Source organism: Lipomyces tetrasporus (assembly GCF_029532465.1).
Source record: "Lipomyces tetrasporus strain NRRL Y-64009 chromosome Unknown POJ06scaffold_2, whole genome shotgun sequence".
Lineage (NCBI taxonomy): Eukaryota > Fungi > Ascomycota > Lipomycetes > Lipomycetales > Lipomycetaceae > Lipomyces > Lipomyces tetrasporus.
This window is the reverse complement of record NW_026611597.1, coordinates 2,231,595-2,253,812: the sequence shown is the minus strand read 5'-3', so window position 1 is coordinate 2,253,812 and position 22,218 is coordinate 2,231,595. Positions and strand designations below refer to the sequence as shown.

Genomic DNA, 22,218 nt, shown 5'->3' with positions numbered 1-22,218 from the left:
GCTGGCGCGGGGCGTCCTCGATACGGCGCTTGCGACCGACTCCAACTCTCACGCGCTCGATACAATCACACCAACGCCTGTTCTAACACATCTCTCCGGTGCTTCTCTGGCCGCGTTGGGCAACTGGTACAACCTAGTGTGTGCTGAAGAACTGGACTTCTGGACGACTCCCTGAAATCGCGCCACTGGACTGGCCCGTAATACTGATTGATATCGGTCATACGGCGATATACTCATCACCTGTTCGTTATCGCCTGCGACCATGTCGTCCCAACAAGATGTCCCGCGGTTGTTCCACATTCCGCTCAAATATATCTCACTTGTTACTGTATGTTCTAGCTAATAGCACTTATGAGAGGATCACTTGTATTATTCGGCTGCTGACAAGTTGACTCTAGCTCACATTTCAAAATTCGGCACTTATCCTGGTATGCCAACCTGTTCGCGTGGAATACAGACTTACCGAGACGGCTTACTTACTATGTCTAGATCATGCACTACTCTCGAGTAATGCCAGGATACGACAGCAATTCACGCTACTTTGCTTCTACTGCCGTCTTGTTAAATGAAATCATAAAACTAGTCGTGTGCTCCGTGGTCGCTGCGTTTGACCGGGGTCCTCGACTGGCCTGGGTAGAGGTCTTCAGCCGTGATTGCTGGAAGTTGGCTATTCCAGCGTGCTTATACACGGTCCGTTGATAGATCAATGTTCATTGTAGTACATCGCACTGACATTTTTGAAGGTCCAAAACAGCCTGCAATATGTTGCAGTTTCTAACCTCGACGCTGCGACCTTCCAAGTCACGTACCAATTGAAAATCATAACTACGGCGATTTTCTCGGTCACAATGCTTCACCGCAGCTTGTCGCCCTTGAAGTGGATGTCGCTTTTGATGCTCACCGTCGGCATTGCCCTCGTACAACTTCCGCATGACGTCATCTCATTTGTCGCATCTTCATTTAACTTGACGCTTCGCCTCACAGGAGGGTCTGAAGACGAATCTGAGACGGCCGAGAAAGAGCATCACGCGCTCGAAGGTGAAGACGAAATGAATCGCACTCTCGGCCTTGTCGCCGTCCTCATCGCCTGCATTCTGTCTGGCCTGGCCGGTGTCTACTTTGAAAAAGTGTTGAAAGGAACGAATGCATCGCTGTGGGTGCGCAATGTGCAACTTAGTTTCTTCTCGCTGTTTCCGGCGTTCTTTATTGGCGTGTTGATGAAAGACGGCGATGTAATAGCCGAGAAGGGCTTCTTTTTCGGATACAACGCTGTCGTGTGGACTGCGATTGGCTTCCAAGCCGGCGGCGGGATAGTCGTGGCTCTATGCGTGAACTTCGCAGACAATATTGCAAAAAACTTCGCCACCAGTATTTCTATCCTTCTCAGTTTCGTTGCGAGCGTGTATTTCTTTGACTTCAAAGTCACCGCGAACTTCGTGTTGGGTGCCGTCCTCGTTTTGATCGCCACATATTTGTACTCCAAGCCCGACAGACGGCCATCTTCTGCGGGAACACAGAATAAAGAGGAATACAGACCCGTGCCTTTGCACAGTACTACGTCTGAGGAGACTTCCCCTAGAACGCCACGACCGCCATTGGCCGCGTTCAACGAGAAGCAGCAGTGACTGTAGATTACACGTCCACTACTTTGTTAGATTGATACCTTTTGTTTAGGGTTTTGTACATTAGCATAGTCTCTGGAAGAATTGTCATCTGTGTTTATATCTGGCTTAGGTTTGGTGTTGAATATTCCATGTAAATACTAGTGATACAGGTTTGTTACGAGGTCATGGCGATCCTGCATGTTTGGTGCATTGGATATGACGTTTTGTTGTCGCGTATTGATTTGTAGTCCGTGTAACGGTAAAATCGCATATGCACGTCTCTAGATAGTGTAATGATATGTTACATCTTTGGCGCCGAGCAAAGGGAGCAAAGTAGCCAAAACCCTTAACGTGCCGTTTAATTTTCTTTATTTTACATTCGTTCACCTACGGTCAATATTGCAATTCCCACTTAGCCGTTCGCGATCCTCCACACTAAAATCTTTGTCTGTTAAATTCCATGGCTCGTCGATAATGTCCCGCGTGGCCAGCATCTGTTCCCAAAACTCGACTTCAGCATACGGGTCTTGAACCACCGCGACAGTATTAATATCGAGCTGCTTCACGTTGCGATAATATCCTATCGTCCCTAATACCCGGAGAAAAGTTCCCGGATCTATGGATTCTATAAGCCTGAATTTCGTCTGGTCCTTCAGAATGCATTCTATTTCCCGTCCAGACCCATCGTCAACTGACCAATTAGCTTGTGACACACTTAGCAATTAGATAGTGAAAATACCTACCTTTCACGGTAGCATTCGTTTCTCGAATAGTCACGCCGACGCATATGCCTAGAATACAAATATACTTTATGGGATGATTTTTCCAAAAATGATCGCCGTACATTTGTGTTGCTGGGATCTGTTTTAAAGCTTGCACGTCTGCGATGGACAGGCACGCCCAGCTGCCGTAGATAGGTGACTTGAAGTATGTGTTGCGTGTGTAGAACGGCATGCCGTTAGCGCATGTAAGGATTATGTCAAGCTCGTGTTTCGACTTTGGCCGGTTGACGGGCTTTTGCGCTGGCGGCGTTGTTGCTGTAACGTGCTTCGCTGAGGCAAATGATGCAGGCGAAATTGCCGGTTGAGCCACCGCAAATGGATCACAGCCAAATTCAGGTAAATCGTCCAGCGTCACGAACCTCCGTCCATGTCCTACCTCAGTTCTAGCTTGTGTAGTTTGTGCTGCGCACTCGGCTCGATTCTGAATTGCTCCACATTTTCCGCGAGGTGATGACGCGATGCGAATCATTGTAATGCCTTCATTGATCGTCACGCTATATTTCTCCTTCTTCTTCTTTCTCTGCTTCTTGGCCATCTCGGCGCTAACTATATCCTCCATGTTCTCGACTCCGGAAAGCTCAATTTCGGTCTTGTACAGTTGAACATTGGGTTCCGCGGATGCAGCATGTCGCCGCGCTGTAGGTATGATATCCACATCATTTGCGATATCGCATTCTGAGCTTGCAATCTCAATCTCGACTTCTTCTTTGCCAAGCTGCTTAGATTGTAACTCTTTGAATAATTGAACTTCCCGCTGCTGACGCCGCGACAACTCAAGTAATGTCGATGTCGACTTTGGTCGTCTGCTTAACTCGTAGTTAAAATCGAGGCGCACAGTGCTAGTAGACACGGGTGAGCATTTGCTGGGCGTGTCGACCGTGGGGGAAGACAGTATCGGCGATGACGGAAGCGGAAGTTCAATCTCAGTGAGACCGGCTTGTTCATGAGGCAGAAATAATCCACTGTTCCTGGCGGCGCTATTGCCATGCGAATTGTGATTAGAGACTCGGCCGCTTTGAGGAATGATGGGCAACTGAATATCAAAGTGGAATGGGATTTCCACTGAGGTTGAGCCTAGTTGCCGATACATATTTGCTTCCACATCTCTGCCGAACTTTCCTAGCTGTAGATCTTTGTCATAATTATGTGTCGGAGACGACTCAAGAACGGCCAACTGCCGACTGGCCCGAGCCGGGCGAATTTGGCCTTGTGGCGTCTCTGAGTAGTAAGAATCGTCCGAATAGTTATCTCGAGAGTGATCGCTATTTCTCGCGCGATTCACCTCACTGCTGCTGCCTCGGCACTCTGCAGCTACATTGGCTTTCGGGCTCTCCAGCTGCCGCATAATACCCACATGCGCATACTTCGAAGCCTGTATTTCTAACATCTCTCGTTCACGCCTCTGCTGGGCATACGAAACTTGCCGTTGTTTCTTCCTACATTTCTTCCCAGGTTGCCGGTGTCTGTTAGTTCCGGTTGACGGGTCTGTCCGAAAATTGGGCCCTTCTTTGAGTGATGTTGGCTGTTGCTGCTGTTTTGGATCATGGCCATGTCGTGCAATTGTATTACGTTTCTTGCGTTTTGCCATGGTTTGAGATATCGCTGGCGCGGATTGTTGCTAGGGATCGTGGACGCGAGCGGGTTGTTTTTCTGATGTTGTCCTTTCGTCGCGAACAAGCGGCGTAATCACGTGCGAGCTAGTCCGGTCAAGGGAAAGTCGGTAGTTGCCGCATGAAATCTGTCACAGCACAAGGAATCTCAGGGTATGGGTAACTACAGATTGACTGATCGCAGATAAACTTGACACTTATGCAGGGGCTGGCTGGCACGCAGAGTTTTGTTTTCCTTTCAAACTGACCGGTTGCTAGTATCTATGTACTTACTAACTTAGTCGCGCTCGACAGACTTCATTCTTTGTTTTAGTATATTAGACTGATTTTTTGAGAGTATTTGGTTAGACATTGGTGTGTGTCTAGCATAATATTATAGTCAAGGTGTCACGCATTCAGACTTTCTCTTCCCACCCTCTTTATCTCCTCAGTTTTGGATTGCTAGTGATTTTTCTGTTTCCCTATTATATCCCGGGACTTGTACGAGCGTTTCTAGCGCATTACGAGCAGCAACACGTCGACATCGCTGCCCTTTATTTGCTTCTGACCCACATTTACGTCAAGCATATTCCAGCCTACACCCACAAAGTCCAAGCTATCTACTTCAACGTGTTCCATCCCATCGTTGTCGGATCGCATGATCCCCGCGTGTTTCCGTACCCACGTCCTATAATTGAGCCGCCCTCTCGCGACCTACTGCAGTGGGCGAAAGAAGGACTAACGATGCCGATGCCAAAGTTGCCAGCCTGGGTGGCTAGTCAGATTGGCTTGGGAGTCGCGAATGCGCTCGTGTTGGGGTACCGCTCGTATGAGAGGGTACAATATATGGTGAAGTCGAGATTGAAGATGCTGACCAACGTTGCTGCATCGTATTCAACCCGTGCCAAGCCTGAAGAACCATCAACTGCGGCCGAGATTGAGAGCCAAGGCGGCCCGCGGATTCGAATTCGGACCGATACTGAGGTCGGTTCCAGTGTCGGATCGTCGACAACAACCGATGAGTCGCCGCTGTCGACGTCAACCTCGTCTTTGCTTGGCACAGAAAATACTGTGTCAAATTCAACAACGACGGTGAATAACCAGGGTCACGGGCGACTGTCGAAAGAAGAGATCGCAGCGCAAGTCCGAACATTAATCGAGACCCCTGGTGTCGCACTTTATTTTCTCAAGCCCGAGCCTAATACCGACCGTCGCGTTATCCACGTTTACAACAACCAAGGCGAGAAAGTGTATGTTCTTCTCCGGCCAGACGTTCGGTCGCAGACATGGACGCTCGCGTACGCAGACGCGCAGATGGGTGTCGGCGATCTCGCGACGATCTACGCGGGCAAGAAAGACGGGGTTGGCGTCGGGACGGGCATAATTTCCGCGCGTGCACAGCCAGGAAAGTACATTCTGTTCAACAATCCCAATGGCGGGTTAACGTACCGCAAGGTCACGAAGCAGTGGACTCCGGATGATGGGAGCATGCGGACGTTTTATCTCGCCGGAGCAGCACCGTATCATTGGACGAAGGCAGGGTTTTTGCAAAAATCCGTGTTCAGGAACGCCGAGTTTTTCTTGACCGATCCGAGTGTAGGGTCGCCGGCGGCTATTCCGCTAACGTTGGGCACGTCGTCTGGGCCAGCTAGTCCTGCATGGTCGGGCGCGGCCACGCCAGCGTATTTCCCGATTGACGGGCGAGGACGGGTATTGCAGCAGCAAAGCGCGAGCGCGGCGAACAGGGGTGGCACGACCGTGTCGTCCGACTCGTCGACTCGTCAAATACCGCCCCATACACTGTGGGACTTGCGACCAGGGTCGACAGGACCGCAGGTTAATGTCGTCGACAGATCGCTGATTAGTAAGCATGGAGAGCGGGAGACGATTGCGCATGCCGCAAAGATCGCACGAGGGATGATATGGAGGATTGCAGTGGACACAGGGAAGATTAGTCCTGAGATTGTAATTGCGACAGCGTGGATTAGCATTCTGCACCAGTGGTCAAACAAGATTACTGCTCGGGGAGTCCAACTGCCGGCTGGCGTCGAGTAGGGGTGTCTGAGATGCCGCGGATACCGTATATGAATAGGGAGCCTTGGCTCAGTGTGTCTTTCACTGTTCTGTTCTGTCTTGCCGGTCGCGTATGGCAGATGTTAGGTCAAAATTTCGATATCAGTCTGAGTTTTATTATATTACCCAAGTAGCGTAACCTATAGTCTGTCTAATACTATTCGATTAGCATTAAATATTACATATGACTTAATACTCGGATACTGTCCGTATCGTTCACCACTACCGAGAGCTTAGGGCGTGGCTTGTCGTGGCCTCGTGGGGTTTAGCGCATGGCTATGATCTGATAAGCCAAATTAGGCATAGCGGTGATTGAGCATGCAGTGGCAGGTAAAGTGGCGTGAGCTTTTTGACGACCACCAGCTTTCTACGCGTATTCGGCAGCAATCTGATTGAACTGTCTGTCGTGAGCATTTTAATGTCGATTTTCATTGTAGATTGGTTGTTTGCTGCTCGCAGTGATTTGGTGCATATGCATAAGTTATAGCAAGCATAAAATGGCGGAGGATTTGTGTCCTGCGCAGATTGCAGCACGACTGGCCCAGGGAAATGCGCCCCCAGTTTTAGGACTGGCCGGGTAACCCGGAAACACGGTCTCGATCTGATAACTCAGCAACGCATTATTGTCGCGGAAAACACGCCCAAACCGACTTTCCTGCCCCCACCTCTACCGAGAAGCATCAATCCAGTCGCCGCGACAACAACACTCTGCTCTGCACGTCTTCGCCAGACAACCCAGCTGGCTTCGTCCACACTCTAGGCCGTCTGTGCCGGTCTGTCTGTCTGCCTTTCGCCTGATGGCGATCGCGTCCCACCACCTTTACAGTCGTGGTCGTAGCGGCGTGTCGCTCGCCGCCGCTGCCCACGCTGCAGACCATCAACTCCGTCAATCTCAGCGGTCGGGGCTGCGACGCAGCTCGGTCATATCTACCTCATCCTCATCCTCGTCGTCCCTGTTGTCTGTCGACGATGCATCCGTATACGAAGCCGAGGTCTTTGTCGACGAAGATTCGATCGACCGAATCCAATACATCGATCCGCACGCTCTCGACAAAGACGACTCCTCGAAACTTTTCCCAACAGTAACCAATGCCAGCGTGGCCGCCTCGACAGCCGTACATGCTCCGGCGGAAGACGACGGATGTGCCCCGCATCCGCCTGATAATCCAGGCGCGAGCAGGAACGCGCTGCCCGAACCCGGCACTAATCGCAACAGTCTTGTCCTGGGAAGCCCGTCGAGTGGGAATATGTTTAGAGGCATAGACTATTCTGAATATACGTATGATTTGGGATGGACCGCGGCGTCGCGGGTTCATTCGCGGAATAGCTCGCTTTTTCAGACGCGCTCTGTCAACTTTGCCAACGCGTCTCCCGGAGCGTTTGGATCTCCTGGATTTGGGTCGCCCGGTTTTTTGGCCCAACATATAGCTGCCAATGACGCTGCGTCGGTGATGGAAGAGAATGAGAATGCGGAGACGTCGGCGCCAGTGGCTGAAGAGCTTGACGAAGATATCGTGACCGAGATTGCGACGTTGCTAGAGCCAAGTTCGGAGCCTATTGCGTTTGTCGGCAGTGCTGCAAAGAATAGTAATGCGGAAGTACCGCTTCCGATTGATGGGGATAGTTCACTGGCCTTTGGCACATCGCCAATAACGTCGTCGTCATTTGCACACCGCGCAATGTCAGCCCACGACGAACAATATGCAGATGCAGATTTGGCTACGTTAATCGACTACGCGAGTCCTCGAGTACCTCCGTTTCCATCCACGGCGGAAGCAGAGGAATTACTCTACTCTCGCATGTCTCCGCAGTCACGATCCGCCCTCGCAAAATTAATGCGAGGCCGAAACTCAGGTGGCCTACGACCACCACGATTTCGTCCACCGATCTCGCAGAATATGGGATACGGTGCAATCCAGCGGCACCCGTTTTACTACGCCCCATCACGAAGCTCGAGTAATGCGCGAGGCGTCATGTCAGAGCCAGGAGCCACGGCGCAGCCTGCGTACCGTCGACTTAATCGGACTCTGCATGGAGAATTTGGAGACGACGATATTGGATTTTGGGATTCGCTCAAGTCGTTCTTCTTGACAGAATGCTGCTTCTGTACTGAAGCGGTCAGAGAGCAGTAAGAGCCTTCGATTTACGATTACGATGCAATGTACGATACGCTTTTTGGTTAGGGACTTCGGTTTTTGGGATTAGGCATGATTCACGACACTATTCATCATATTAGTCACGTAAAGCATTTGGTTAAAAGTGGAGGAAGCATTTTGGTGTTGTACTTAATTTGTGGGCGGAAGGAAGCTTTATGAGCTGTTTTGTTGTTCGATAATGATTGCATTGCTTGCGGAGGAATGTGTTTCTGACTTAGAGAAGATTTGATTGCAGGAGCTAATGATGTATAACTACCGGTTAATCCAATATTATTTTCATGCGGTTTTGAATACTAGTGGATTGTAAGGATATTCCAACCGAAACACGGTACAACTTCAATTGAATGGGCTAGTATTTAGCAACTGACTTGTCTAATATTTGTTATGAATTTATCCCGTGTAAGCGGCACTCGAATTTCTTTGGTTGGATTAATTGCCAGCGCTCCGTCAGAGGTAGTGCCGTCCCCAAGCTTCGAATAAATGAAGCGAAATTGGGACTAGGCACGATCCTTAATTTCCCAGAGCGCGAATTTCAGCAGAGCACCGCCTGAAAACCGACACACGCAAAGGAACGCCCAACCCACGCACGTTACAAACGCAATTCCACTCAACACTACATATTTCTCGCGCTCTGTCCACACGTGCCTGCACCTCCGTTTCGGTTCGGTATCTCCTTTTGAAATCGTATATCCGTCGTCTCGTCTCCTCTTCTCGACGCAGATGCAGACTATAAAGTGTGTTGTCGTTGGCGACGGTGCCGTTGGAAAGGTACGTCTCTCCGCCCGTCCGCACCCTTGTCCCAGAATCAACTAGTCAAGCGGGGTATCGACGAATAGACCATCTTGCGTCAATGTCGCTGGCTCTCTATCTGATGTCGGTCAGAATGAACATTCGGCAAACAATCGCAGTCTGGCTATACGGCGAACCTGTCGCTGCGGCGACAAGGCTAGTTGCGGTTTAACTGCATGCTAACGATTCGTAGACCTGTCTGTTGATATCATACACGACAAACAAGTTTCCTGCAGACTATGTTCCAACTGTATGCCTTGCGCTCTCCGGGTTCATCGCACTGCACAATTGGCTAATTCTGAATTAGGTGTTTGACAACTACGCGGTTACCGTTATGTGTGTCCCTTTCCGTTGCCTATCTCTGCAGCATTTCGTTTCTAGAAAATCAAGACTCAGGATCTAACATCTGCGTTGGCAGGATTGGCGACGAACCATACACGCTCGGTCTATTCGATACCGCGGGCCAGGAAGACTACGACAGACTCCGCCCTCTTAGTTACCCCCAGACCGACGTCTTTCTCGTCTGCTTTAGCGTCACGTCGCCCGCCTCGTTCGAGAACGTTAAGGAGAAATGGTTCCCTGAAGTCCACCACCACTGCCCAGGTATGTCCTGCCACGCCGATCTCCTTTTTTTTGCAGGTACTGGTCTGGTCGCCGACAATACTAACTATAGCAGGCGTCCCATGCCTCATCGTGGGCACGCAAATCGACCTCCGAGACGACCCGACCATCATCGAACGCCTTGCACGGCAAAAAACCCATCCCATCTCCGCTGAAACTGGCGATCGATTGGCAAAAGAGCTTGGCGCTGTCAAATATGTCGAGTGCTCCGCCCTCACACAGAAGGGCTTAAAGTCCGTCTTTGACGAAGTAAGTCCAAGACCATATCCTTGTCAGGTATTGCGCATGGGGTAGGTAAATTGGATTAACGAGCTTGTAGGCGATTGTCGCGGCACTAGAGCCTCCCGTTCCGAAGAAGAACAAAAAGCTCTGCACGATATTATAGCCAAAGCTTTTTCCCTAACAATTTCTTTTCATTCTGGCGTTATTTTATTTCCCTTTGTTTTTGCAGTTATGATTGCGTACAGGATGGTGGCTTTTTTGTGTGCTACATCACTTAGGTTAAAAGTATGCAAATAGCATACTTGATACCGAACGAACTTAATCTTGCATCTCCTGATCCGTGATCTCTCCATCTGTTCCTTCTTCTTTAGTATTGATGAGATTAAATGTTATATGTGGTACGCTTTGTGGCCGTCGTTGGGGTTGAACACTGGCGGTGTGCTCACGTTATTGTGCGCTTCTAGTTCATAGACATGCCGGTATTTATTTATCTATTCATTTAGCTATATGATATTCACATTTGTTTGGTTGCGAGATCCACCGACGAAGATGGAGCATAACAAAATTTCGTGTTATTGAATGAGCACAAAGGTGTGATTTGGAACGCGCAAAGAGTTGGTTCTTCGGTATTGCAGTGTGGGGTATGTAATATGGCAGCCGTCAGGTCGATTCACTATTTATTCCTTGTCATTTGTTCTTTGATGGTGTAGTTTTGTATTGTATCAACAGTTCGTCATTTGCTGAATATTTTGTATATAATACGAGATCTGTTTAACTCGAGCTCCCACGTAACGCCGCCTACCAGATCTTAAGCAGGTTTTATTTATTACCGCTGCTTCAACAATGTAAAGGAAACACTAAAAGATCCCACCGCAACATATTCATAGACGCCGTAAAGTTCAACTATGTAAGCTTTGCTAGAAAGGACTTTTAAGTTATAGCAAAAAAATATAAATTCCATTCGATACGCCAATTTCTTTGTTGGACCTCTCCAATCATGAAAGAATATCACAAAAAAACAGGCAGAAAGGAGAAAATGACCAAAAAAAACTTGGCTGCTTCTTGATGTATCCTGGATTCTGCAAATAGATATTTACATCAACACTTCCTGATATCATCTAAATATAGTCTTCAGTAGTTAACTTGTCAAGATCAGATGGGAACAACGGTCCCGTCTCATCTTCCCACCACGTCCTGAATTCAACCAACCTCCTCGTCCGCTCCCGGGCCATCGCCCGCCCCGTCTCCGTCTTCATCATGCCTTCGAGCTTCTCCAACTTGTCGCCAAAATGCTCGATCGATTGATCCATCTCCCACCGCTCCCCCGGTTTGATTTTGGGCCCCTGGGCGCCCAGATAGGTGAAAGTGCGCGCTATGCCCACCGCGCCGATGGCATCCAGCCGATCGGCATCCTGCACGATGGCGAGCTCAACGTAGCCCTCCTGGTCGATGAGACTGCGCACTCGCGCCGGATCCTTGATCTCGTTCGAGTACGACACGTTCGAGACGATGGTCTGCACGCGTTCTGCCAGTCGCGGATCCATGCCCCGGGCCGCCAGCACGTCGTGGACCATCCGTTTCGGGTCGACGCTCCCCGCGGTGACGGTGGCCGGGAGGTATTTCCTGTCCCCGATGTCGTGTAGGATCGCCGCCAGCGTGACCACCGTCTGGTCGTAAGGCGTCTCCGGGTGCACGGCTTGCTCGCCCTTGAGGATCTGCTGGGCCAGGCCCACGACGCGGTGGACGTGGGCGGGGTTGTGCGAGGGATCGTGGCCCGACATGCACTCGGTCATGTACGTGGTCATGGCCTCGATCATGAGCGTGTCATGATCTTTGTCGGTATTTGTGACGGCCATTACTTCTTTTTTTCTTTTTTTTTTTCGTTTTTCTTCTTGATGGTCGGTTTCGATCACGACAGAATTTTGATATTGATCGGCCCAAATAATTTTTGTGTTTTGGATTTTTTTGGGTTAGGTCCGCCGTACCTTATCTTATCGAAATCAAAGCTTTGTGAAATAAGGTGGAGTCCGTCAAATCGGATCTACAGTAGTACGTCCAAACAATCGACGTTGCACAGGATTAATAGGTAATCTTCCATCTTATGTTGGATATACTGTATCCCTTGAACTCTGATCGCCGCAGGTTTTCATAAAGACTCGCCAGCCAATGTCAATCAATTCCAGACTAACACGGTACATATATTAAGTACAATTGGGCAAACAAAATTCAATAGAAAGAAGAACCCAGTCAGTATATCAATTATATAGAGGACACACGGAAAACGAAAGATTTCCCCCATCCAGCCCTTTCTCATTCATCCCGTCGTCATACTTAAACTCTTGACGGAAGTAGCTCTTACATGACGAGAGCCGCCACGATCAGACCGAAGAGACTGGCAGCACCCAACTCAACCCCGAGCTGGCTGGCGGCACCAGTCTGACTGGCGCTGCTACCGGTGGAAGTCGAGCTCGCGGTAGAGCCAGAAGCCGAGGAACCTGAGGTCGCGGTGCCAGTTCTGGTGCCGGTGTTGGTGCCGGTGTTGGTACCTGTGCCGGTGGCGGTGGCAGTGCCAGTGCCTACGATTCTCTTCGTGAGTTTCCATGCTCGAAACCATAATCATTATCGGGTGTTACATACCAGATGCGTCGTTGGCGCGAGCTTGGGTGCCAGCGAGAGTAGCGCCTGCAGCTCCTTCAGTCGAGGCGGCGGTACCAGCGGAGGTGGCCGATACCTCCTTTCAGCTATTAATTCTAAACATGTTTGCACTGCTGAAATCATCTGTTATAGAATTGTAAATGATGAAAAGGCAACTATCATTGGCTTTAATGTAACAATTGATAATTATAGAAGTTTAGGTGACTATTGGCTGGGTAGAAATTATACTGATTGTCTGGAAATATAGGCACTATGATCAACTACTGTGAGACTTAAATTACTACAATCTAAAGGGGAAAAAAATTGACATCATCTCAGTTTATTGTGGTAACAAATCCCTTACTTTAGGATATGATGAGTACTCTTTCACAACCCAGGGAGTCAGGTCAAATAATACTCAAATACGTTCTATTGAGTATGTTTTTAGGATAACTATGGTAATTCCTGTTGAGTATTATTAATGTTGTTTAGTGCATCATAGCCTAATACAAACTGCAAGAATAATAGCTGTGAGGATTCTTGTCTCTGTCCTGACAAGAAATGGTACCCATATTAGTCTTCTCCGTACTTCAGAAATGCATCACATGATTCCCTGGCAGATTGTGCCAGTCCCACTGGCATTTCTGGCTTTCCATGTCTTAATCACGAGCAAGCTGATAACTCCTGAAAAATCAGATGCTGCTGTTCAGAGCATTACCTAAGCACAACTACTGTCTTTTTTAAGATAATCATTAATTCTTTTGGCAACTACATTGTCATGACACGGCTTCAAAACAATAGGACATTTACAGGACAGCGCCGAATCTAATAAACAACGCGCATTAGAATGATGCCCAATAAAGCGACAACACATACCGAAATGAAGAGCCAAAGTCTAGAAGAGTTGTCAAGAAAGTGTGAAGGAGGCACGTACCCGAATGTGAGCTTGATTGATTTGACATAGTATTCTTCAAAGTTGCGTCTCGTGACGTCCTGTACGAGCTGTTAGTTACCGTCGTGTAAGATGCAAGCGATCTAGCACAATTCCGCCTACCTCTTGTCCAACAGGAACACCTTTCCACGTAACGACTGCCTTAGTCTCACTCTGGCCCTGATCGAACACGATCTTCAACTCGGCAAAGTGCTCCGGCTTCCAATCTTTCAGCCGCCATAACATTTCAATGGACTTTTTCTCAACCAATTTCACGAACTTGCCGGAAACATTGCCACCAAACAGCGCATACTCGCCACCTTCTTGAGGGGTAAACTTGACAGGTGGTGAGCGCGTCCATGCAGCCACTCGGGCAGGATCAAGGAAAGTCGTATAGAGCTCTGCCGCGGACGTGTTGAATACAGGTTCTAACCGGAGTGTGGTTGTGTTATAAGCCGCGGACGAGGACGGTGTCTTAGTAGCCGTCGTGGTCGTGGCTGCCGAAATTGGCGTACCCAATGCGGCTTGGTTGGATGATGTAAATGTCGACCTGTTCTCCTCCACAGGATGCTGTATGTCCTTGCCATGCGCTATATCACAGTCAGAAAGAGTTCCGAGGCAGTAACGTCGTAGACTCACCCTCAATTAGGTCAACACCAAAAGCAGATATCTTCTTCCGCAATTCAGGCACGATCTTCTCACGAATCAATTCCCTGGCCGGCTGCTTCTCCTTCGTCTCCCCGCTTATACTGACGTCAAACACATACTCATCCTCCTCGGTATCATACGCGACCTCCGGAATCGAGATGGTACCGGTAACGGGGGTGGACCCGACGCTACCCTCGTAATCCAGTACAATCTTCACATCAAACAAGCTAATAACCCTTCCCTTGCGCTGATTAACGTCGACGTCGCCTGTCAGACTCGCGAGTTTCGTGATCGAGACCGAGGTCTGGTTGTCTTCGGAGGTAGCGCTGATGCCGACCAGTTTCTCCGAAAAGTACGTCTTTGACCAGTCTACGCAGTTCTTATCTACCCAGTGCCTGGAAGAAAGACAACAGATATTAAAATCTTGCTCAAAAAGAAGAAGAAGAAAACGACGAACAAAAGGAAAATTTCGAATCAAATTGTGACTATGCTATTGTGGCGGCTCTGCAAAAACATTCAAGCGTTGCGTACAGAATGGTCCGGTCCAAATCAACCCCGACAAACAAACAAGGCAAGAATAAAGGAAAAATAAATACCAATTGTTCGGATTGTGTAAGACCATGGCGAATATCTATCAATGTCTGTCAGCGTTAACACAATTCAAGTCAACATTGGAGCAAAAGCGACACGTCAAATTAGAAGCCTCTTTAATTGATCAGAAATTTGGGTATAGATTAGGAAGTCCACACAATGAAAGAGTACAAATCTCTTCAGACTGGTGCACAGCAAACTTATATCGTCACTTCAAATAAAAAGGTTCCGTTGACATGACACCCGCCCAACTCGTCAAACAAAACTGAAAGACTTACCAGACACTGAAAATGCGGATATAATTCAATTAATAGTATCTGACAATTAATAGTGGAAATCGAATCAAACTAGAATCGGTCTGATCAAATATTACGACCATCAAGTTCTGCAGCAACTATAAAAAGGACCGAGGGGCTGCTTAAAAGCCCGAGGAACAATTAGGGCAGTGGCACTAGGGTTCAGTTTTCGCGTCATTTCGAGAAACTTCTGCCTTCTGGAATCAGAAAAGTTAGGCGTGAACTTTAAGCGGTTTTCAGTAGCACGGTTAGCTCCAAAATCGTATGGTATCCACCCACCGAAGCACAACCCTAACCTAGAGAGCCATTCATTGTCATTTCGAGCTACGGTTAGGCGACCATAGAACGCAAGACAGTGAGTATTAAACGGAGGATTCATGAATAAGGAAATCTTTACTCGGGGATACCGTTGAGTCATTGCCTTACATATAAATGTTCCTTTGAGTCAGTGTATGAAATAAACGAATAGAGGTGGAGCTAATGGATTGGTCTATATTATACATATCCAGTGGGACTTTCCCTACATGGATCTTTCACCCTCGACCGAGCAAAGATAACAGCAAATCAGCAAGAATCAGTTACATGGCCTGTGTAATGTACTATAAACGCAACTATTTCTGTCAATTTCTTCTTGTTACCATTTGAGATGTTTGTTACAGTTTGGGTTTTGTAGAGACATCTAAGTCTAAGGGCAGTGTCTATAATGAGGCACGTCATTCCTACGAGCAACATAGAGTCACAGTCAATTTACAAAGATCCATTCAAACGTCACCACCCGCATATTTACTCACTCATCACCTGTCAAAGTATTTAGATGTCGATATCATGGCAGCGAACAGATCTCATCGTCGAAATGTTCATTTTACGAGGCATCAAGGCCAAATCGGCCACCGGCCAAATCGGCTACTCGAGGGGTTCAGGATGCATCGCTCAGTTGCACAAAAGATCTTTCTCTCTATGCTAGAAATCCTCATCGTTGCGGATTGTCGTACACACAGTGTCATTACGAGGTACCTGTACAATATTGACAACCACTGACTAACCTCTCCAACCAGGCCATTACGATATTAAGCCCAATTCTGGCAGAGGTGACGCGGTCTTAATATATAGCGAATGCTGATATTGAAAATTAACTCCTCACCACAGATCGATCACCACAGATCGAATCAATCCATCTCTCACAATCAACTTATGTAAGCTCACTTGCGCCAAAGCAATACACAAAGGTAAGACTTCTAAAAAATTCCAACCGCATCATGCACGACACGGTATCATTATTACGCCGCACGAATTGTGCAAAAGTACATTAGTAGTGACGGCCGTATGCAGCGTAGCCTAGACGTGCTTCGAGCATCTGGTCATAATATCGCATTGCCGTAGAAAGCTTCTGGTACATCTCCAAAAGAGTATCTAATCGCTGTTAGAAAATTTCGCACACAGAATACTGTAATATTGCGTACCATATTTTCCAATCGATTCCACTACATTCCTCGAGAACTTTGGCCTTAGACTGGTAACGTTGTCGTATAGTTCTTGAAGCTTGGGATCCCGTAGAATCGCACTGGGATTGTCAGCTGGTAGATGATCCACGAGAATGGAAAACAGGTTGATATTTTCAATATCCTTCAGTGACAGCTGATTCTAATAGGAGTTAGTTTGGATAATTATGTAATTTTGGCGTAACTTACCGGCGGTGGAGCGGCTTTAACTGTTGGCCCCGCGGGCTTTGATTCGTCAACCGGAGCCGGCGTTGACTCCTTAGCCTTCTTCTGTTGTTCCATATCTCGCAAGCTCGCTTCTATGGCCGCCATAATATCTGGATCCTCGTAATCAGAGGTGGATGGCTTCGCGGCCGGCTTCGTCTGAACAGCAGGTGGAGATACCGTGTATCCTGACATTGGCTGCTTCGACTCCTCGAGACTCATTCTCAATGCCCGCTTCAAATCATCGTCTTCGTCGTCCACAAACGCAGCCTCTGGCTTCTTTTTGTCCTCAGACTTGAGTCGATGGTGCTTGTGAGGTGACTTGTGCTTTAGCGCGTAACATGAATCGCACACCCGTACAGGCTGTGTAATACCGAGATGTGGGAGCGGTATACTCTTGGACGAGCAGTTCTGATCGAAAGCGTTACCGCAGTTTCGGCAGTGGTGCTTCCGGTTTGTGAACGAAAATGGTGTCCGACATCGCATGCAAACCTCTGAATCTGTCCAATCAGGGGGCTAAACAGACCCGATTAGTACGACCATGCAAACATAAAACACATACAGCTACACACTGCTGATGAATCAATAAATGTCGTTGAGACTTTAGTGGTCTCTTCAGGAAAATCGAATCCTGTATTGCACGCGTTAGTTTTGATTTGAGTTCGACATTTGCAATTACACGTACCTTGACTCTTTAACTCCTTGTAGACTGTTCCTACATATTGCAGTTGCATTTGCCCGTCAAAAACTGATGCCCATGTCTGAATCAGGTCAAGGATCGCTGCCTTCACATCGCTGTTCAAGCCTCCTGGGCTCTTAAGAATTGACACCAAATTATCCACAAACTCTCTTGATGCTATTTCTATCAAAAAGTGATATCCTCCGTTCTTCACACACGCATCGGTAAGCTATATGCGTAATAAGTCAATTACCAGCATTATTTAACGCATCACGTCGTCAAATCACATACCTTCAACGTAAGCAGTTGAACATTTGGGTTCTTGTGATTCAGCCGTTTCTTCAGTGATCGCATAGCATCCTTTGCAGGCACGCTCTTACTCCGAATCATATCACATATCTCAAGATTAAGAGCAAGGTCAATCTCCCCGTTTGGCAATGACTCTGACGTAGCGCGCTCGACTTGCTCGTCGAGCATACCCCCGGACGAGAACCAGGACATCTTGCTGAGCTATTTCGTGTTTGAAGGCTCTGAACAAGTAGGAGATCAGATTATATAAAAACAAAAGCGCTTGGAATATTTCGCGGAAAAAAATGCGATGACCTCGTTCTTGGATGACGGAAGCTGGACCCCCAACTGCAGTGATTTGTAGTCCGTGTTTGCAGCCTACATAGCACACTGCCGAAGGCGCTCACGTGAGATCTACCACCTAGTTTTTGTGGCACTTCTGCCTTGAATGCTGCTACACAATCGAGTATATAGCCGTAAGTGTCGCCACTACTTTCATTGGGTAAGGGGTTTTGTGCTCACAGCAGGTTAAGTGCAGGGGTGCGCGGCTAAGACCGAGCGCAGTTAGCCGGCAATTCTGATGACGACGCCCATGTCCGAACCGCTACTTTGACGACGCTCTGAACTGCTTTGTATATTTCATTCATGCAATTCTAGTACTTAAACGTTTTACGCAGGGCAATTTTACCTTACACGGTGTTTTGATGTCATGGCCAGATTGAAACCAAATATGCGCTGGAAAGGCCCCGACATACTAAACCTAACTCGTCTTACCAAACATTACGGTTCACGAAGACATAAACCGAACGGATAATATTGGATTTTTAGTACTCGACGCTCAACTCATTGTATATTCACTTAAAACGGGCTCAGTCGCTCTAATAGTGATCCCACTATCGTCCCTGGTCCTCATGCTCCACTATTGATGGCTTGTACCTGACCTTATTATCCCATGGCTTCTGCGTAACGTCCGGTGGATGAATGCCACGTGCGGCCTCCCTACTAGTACTAATACTTCCTAAACATTTCATGCGTAAAATGACAGTGATAGTGATTGATTGAATTGTCAGAAACATAGAACAATGTGCATGTGGGCACTCAAACCTTATTAAACGCATTGTCATTTTAACTTAGAAGCTGTCATACAAGGAACTGCGTGGGAGGAAGTTCACGAGCCGCGCTCAAGTAATACCGGGATATCGACTAACGCAAACAACCACCTGCTGGCGTTTTCAATCTCCACGTATTGTTCGCATTGTCCAGAACGCGTAGCAGATACCATGGGTGACCGTGCTCCTAGGGGCCCGGCCATGGACGATCTGAGAGGACCGTCATCGACATCAACGGTGTCTGCCACTACACAATCGGAGCCTCCGCCTCCACCTCCGAAGTCTACGGCAGCGGATTCGCTCGAAGAACGCTTCAACAGACTACGAATTGGGGGAATCAAGTTGCGAGAATCGCGTGCGACGGATTATTTCACGAGTGCAGTCCATTCTTCGGGATCGTCCTATTCGACGCCGTCGTTATCGTCGCACTCGAATTCCGACGCCTCCAAGCACCATGTGGGCGCATCGAGCTCCAAGGCTACAACAGCATACCACTCAATCCCACAATCTACATATTCCACCCCGAGGAAACCATTGCACGGACCTCGGGAGCTTCCAACAAGAACTTCAGCATTGTCGTATGAGTCGAATAGATCTCAAGAGTCCAGTAGCTTAAGTACTGCACAACTTCTCAGCTCGTTGCCGTCGGTACCAACTGCACTTCCGTCTGTCCCGAGCTCGTCCTCGATAAGCTCTGAACATGAAGCGCGGAGATCTTCACCAATGAAGAACGCATTGTCCGTACGAAGTTCACCTAGCAACAAAGTAGGTACACCACTACCTCCAAGTATTCGTCCACCCCCACCACCGCCGAGTGTCCCACCACCACCCCCTCCTACAAATCAAAGCGATCCCCACAAACCCTACAACTTTCCAAGAGCGGTATCCCTTACGGCTGAGACTTTGGCAACTTATGTTCACGAGGTTCCAGATCAGATCTTGTTGTTGGATATACGACCCCGGGAGCAGTTCGATGAAGGCCATATCTATACCAGCAACATCGTGAGCATTGATCCAATTGTTCTCCGCGCAAAGTAATTATAAATTGCTGAATGCTGCATATAATGCATTTCTGACGTTGATTAGTCAAACAAGTTCCGATCTAGAAGATGCATTAATTCTCTCGCCTGCGAAGGAGCAAGACATATTCAGCAGAAGGCATAAATTCGAGCTTGTCATATATTACGATCAGAATAGCCACGCAAACAACTATCTTGGCGGCTTCGTTTCAGACAGTCGGCAGGTAGCGCTTCACAACTTACTAGACACGATATACGAGCATGAGACTGTCAAATGCTTGAAACGGCAACCATGCTTATTAGTGGGCGGTCTCGATGCGTGGGTAGAATATTGTGGCCGAAACAGTTTGGTTAGTACAAGGCCCGCCAACAATGTCTCTAAAGCAAAACTTTCCGACAAGTCAGGAAACGAGGAGATTTATGATATGACCAAAGATAAGATAAGCATGACATACGAGGAAGACTACGCCACACGAAAATCACTACCTGAGCCTGAAGGTCAGAGACTGAACCGGATTCAGCACGCCAAGTATGCGACAACGGACGGCAATCGAACGCTGTCAGAGTTCTCGCCGGGTCATCATACTTACAATTCCAGCACGAGTCAGAATGAGGTACGGAGTCCTGTACCCACCCGTGTGACGGCGGAGTCGTATAGCCGCGATATGAACGACTTCTTCCGGCGAGGTCCGCAGGTACCGAGCGATCTTATGCCTAAGCGTCCGACACCGGTCGTAGACCGCTTATCATACAATGGTAGAATGTCAGCCCACAGTATGCCCGTTGCAGGCACAGCACTTCCATCTTTGCAAGTCGCGAATGGGCAACCACCAAGGACATCTCCTCAGACAATCGATCTGGCACAACAATATCCACCGAGCCCAACGGTTACTCGCAGCGAGAAGCAGCATTCTATCGGAAACAATTACTCCGGTCTTGGAGAAGTCAGTGCTGGGTTAACTGGTTTAAAGAACTTGGGAAATACGTGCTACATGAACAGCATTATCCAATGTCTTGCCGGGACCGGAATGCTGGCTCGATTTTTCTTGACAGGGTCATATAAGAAACATATCAATCTCAAGAATAAGCTGGGTACGAAGGGTGAACTGACCACGGCTTTTGGTAACCTGGTGTATGCACTGTATAATGATCAATGCACATTCTTGATACCGACGACCATGAAGGTATGTTATTATTACGAAGTCGAACCGGCTATTTATGTGCTAAAATGTTGAGAAGGAGGTAACAGGACGGTTGCGCCCTGAATTCGCTGGTAACGATCAGCATGATGCGCAAGAATTTTTGACATTTATTCTTGATGGATTGCACGAGGACTTGAACGTCAATGGGGGTAAAGCCAGGCTGCCGCCGCTTACAGAACAGGAGGAACGGATGCGAGAACGATATACGGTTCGATATGCATCGTTTCTGGAATGGGAGCGGTACATGAAGTCGGATAGCTCTGCAATTGTCCATATGTTCCAAGGGCAGTATCAAAGTCGTCTCACTTGTATGGTTTGTGGATTCACATCTACGACCTACAACCCCTTCTCATTCTTGTCACTTCCTTTGGCGCCGGGCAAGACTGTGACCTTAGAGCAATGCTTTGATCTCTTTGTTGCAGAAGAGATTTTGGATCATGACGACGCATGGTATGTTTTACAACTTTGTCTGCATTGTACAGGATTAATGTTGAATATAGGCACTGTCCACAATGCAAGCAGCAGCGAAAGGCTACGAAGGCACTTCGTATTTCACGATTACCTGTCATTCTCATTATCCACCTGAAGCGGTTCAAGGTTAGTGGGCGTTGGAGCAATAAGTTAGAGAATTTCGTGAACTTCCCGATGAGAGGTTTGGACCTCACGCATTACTGGCCGAATTACCGATCTGAAGACAAAGTCTGGTTAGATAAGTTCCCACAAGCAGCTGACCAGCAACCTCCATTCCAATACAACTTATATGGCGTAGTTAATCATTATGGATCAGTTAGGGGGGGCCATTATACCGCTTTTGTGCACAAAGCTAACAAGGGCTGGCTTATTTTTGATGACAGTAGGGTAGCCATATGTCCTCCAGAGCGGGTTGTCTCCAAAGATGCGTATGTTTTATTCTACGAACGGGATTTGTCAAAAGGCTACGCAGCAACGTCGTGACAGGCAAACTCCATTTTCTTTCTACATTATTGGTTCTCTTTTCTTGGTTACGGTGGGGAAGTATGGGATAGAATGGCATAAATTGATGTTCGGCTAGCATTTCTTTTGGTTTATTCACAATGTGCATGAGTTGCGTTGGAGTGTTAGTGTTCAATTCAGAACTTGGGCGCTAATTTCAGCTCATTTCTGCTAGGTGACTGACTGTGACGACTTTTGGTTCTATTTCTTGTTGCATATTGTATTTGTAGAAATGTTGTAGTATAGTTTTCAAGATTGCACAATGTAATTCGGTGATTGGCAGTAAAATCAGCATCAGTAAGAAATGATA

The 22,218-nt window shown here is 47.9% G+C and overlaps 9 protein-coding genes across 9 annotated transcripts; 5 read left to right on the top strand and 4 right to left on the bottom strand.

The window, feature by feature from the left end:
* Window positions 1–39: 39 nt before the first annotated feature.
* POJ06DRAFT_247148 (nucleotide-sugar transporter-domain-containing protein) lies at window positions 40–1,898 on the top strand. The gene is made up of 4 exons (XM_056186875.1): window positions 40–328; window positions 399–428; window positions 490–690; window positions 744–1,898. The coding sequence occupies exons 1-4, from the start codon at window positions 263–265 to the stop codon at window positions 1,623–1,625; spliced, it is 1,179 nt and encodes a 392-aa protein (XP_056046743.1). The 5' UTR covers window positions 40–262; the 3' UTR covers window positions 1,626–1,898.
* POJ06DRAFT_273858 (telomere regulation protein Stn1-domain-containing protein) lies at window positions 1,899–4,009 on the bottom strand. Its single transcript, XM_056189600.1, has 2 exons — window positions 2,348–4,009; window positions 1,899–2,295 (listed from the first exon to the last, which is right to left on the bottom strand). The coding sequence occupies exons 1-2, from the start codon at window positions 3,972–3,974 to the stop codon at window positions 1,988–1,990; spliced, it is 1,935 nt and encodes a 644-aa protein (XP_056046742.1). The 5' UTR covers window positions 3,975–4,009; the 3' UTR covers window positions 1,899–1,987.
* A 269-nt stretch (window positions 4,010–4,278) lies between these two features.
* Window positions 4,279–6,210, top strand: POJ06DRAFT_247146 (uncharacterized protein). The gene has a single exon (XM_056186874.1). It carries the CDS (start codon window positions 4,720–4,722, stop codon window positions 6,028–6,030), a length of 1,311 nt encoding a protein of 436 aa, XP_056046741.1. The 5' UTR covers window positions 4,279–4,719; the 3' UTR covers window positions 6,031–6,210.
* Window positions 6,211–6,720: 510 nt separating this feature from the next.
* Window positions 6,721–8,627, top strand: POJ06DRAFT_247145 (uncharacterized protein). Its single transcript, XM_056186873.1, has one exon. The coding sequence runs from the start codon at window positions 6,846–6,848 to the stop codon at window positions 8,178–8,180; it is 1,335 nt and encodes a 444-aa protein (XP_056046740.1). The 5' UTR covers window positions 6,721–6,845; the 3' UTR covers window positions 8,181–8,627.
* Window positions 8,628–8,690: 63 nt separating this feature from the next.
* On the top strand, window positions 8,691–10,013 carry POJ06DRAFT_66689 (P-loop containing nucleoside triphosphate hydrolase protein). The gene is made up of 6 exons (XM_056191369.1): window positions 8,691–8,972; window positions 9,187–9,243; window positions 9,301–9,329; window positions 9,412–9,596; window positions 9,670–9,863; window positions 9,934–10,013. Exons 1-6 carry the CDS (start codon window positions 8,925–8,927, stop codon window positions 9,997–9,999), a joined length of 579 nt encoding a protein of 192 aa, XP_056046739.1. The 5' UTR covers window positions 8,691–8,924; the 3' UTR covers window positions 10,000–10,013.
* Window positions 10,014–10,571: 558 nt separating this feature from the next.
* Window positions 10,572–11,920, bottom strand: POJ06DRAFT_66685 (uncharacterized protein). Its single transcript, XM_056191368.1, has one exon. It carries the CDS (start codon window positions 11,690–11,692, stop codon window positions 10,955–10,957), a length of 738 nt encoding a protein of 245 aa, XP_056046738.1. The 5' UTR covers window positions 11,693–11,920; the 3' UTR covers window positions 10,572–10,954.
* A 1,375-nt stretch (window positions 11,921–13,295) lies between these two features.
* On the bottom strand, window positions 13,296–14,671 carry POJ06DRAFT_280334 (activator of Hsp90 ATPase; the record flags this gene model as incomplete). The annotated part of the gene is made up of 5 exons (XM_056189871.1): window positions 13,296–13,365; window positions 13,405–13,463; window positions 13,525–13,991; window positions 14,041–14,444; window positions 14,646–14,671. The coding sequence occupies 5 exons, from the start codon at window positions 14,669–14,671 to the stop codon at window positions 13,296–13,298; spliced, it is 1,026 nt and encodes a 341-aa protein (XP_056046737.1).
* A 1,437-nt stretch (window positions 14,672–16,108) lies between these two features.
* On the bottom strand, window positions 16,109–18,037 carry POJ06DRAFT_66657 (uncharacterized protein). Its single transcript, XM_056191367.1, has 6 exons — window positions 17,610–18,037; window positions 17,325–17,547; window positions 17,212–17,270; window positions 16,625–17,155; window positions 16,397–16,577; window positions 16,109–16,346 (listed from the first exon to the last, which is right to left on the bottom strand). The coding sequence occupies exons 1-6, from the start codon at window positions 17,817–17,819 to the stop codon at window positions 16,243–16,245; spliced, it is 1,308 nt and encodes a 435-aa protein (XP_056046736.1). The 5' UTR covers window positions 17,820–18,037; the 3' UTR covers window positions 16,109–16,242.
* A 1,401-nt stretch (window positions 18,038–19,438) lies between these two features.
* On the top strand, window positions 19,439–21,890 carry POJ06DRAFT_192137 (uncharacterized protein; the record flags this gene model as incomplete). The annotated part of the gene is made up of 4 exons (XM_056184871.1): window positions 19,439–19,749; window positions 19,802–20,918; window positions 20,971–21,386; window positions 21,437–21,890. The coding sequence occupies 4 exons, from the start codon at window positions 19,439–19,441 to the stop codon at window positions 21,888–21,890; spliced, it is 2,298 nt and encodes a 765-aa protein (XP_056046735.1).
* Window positions 21,891–22,218: the final 328 nt, after the last annotated feature.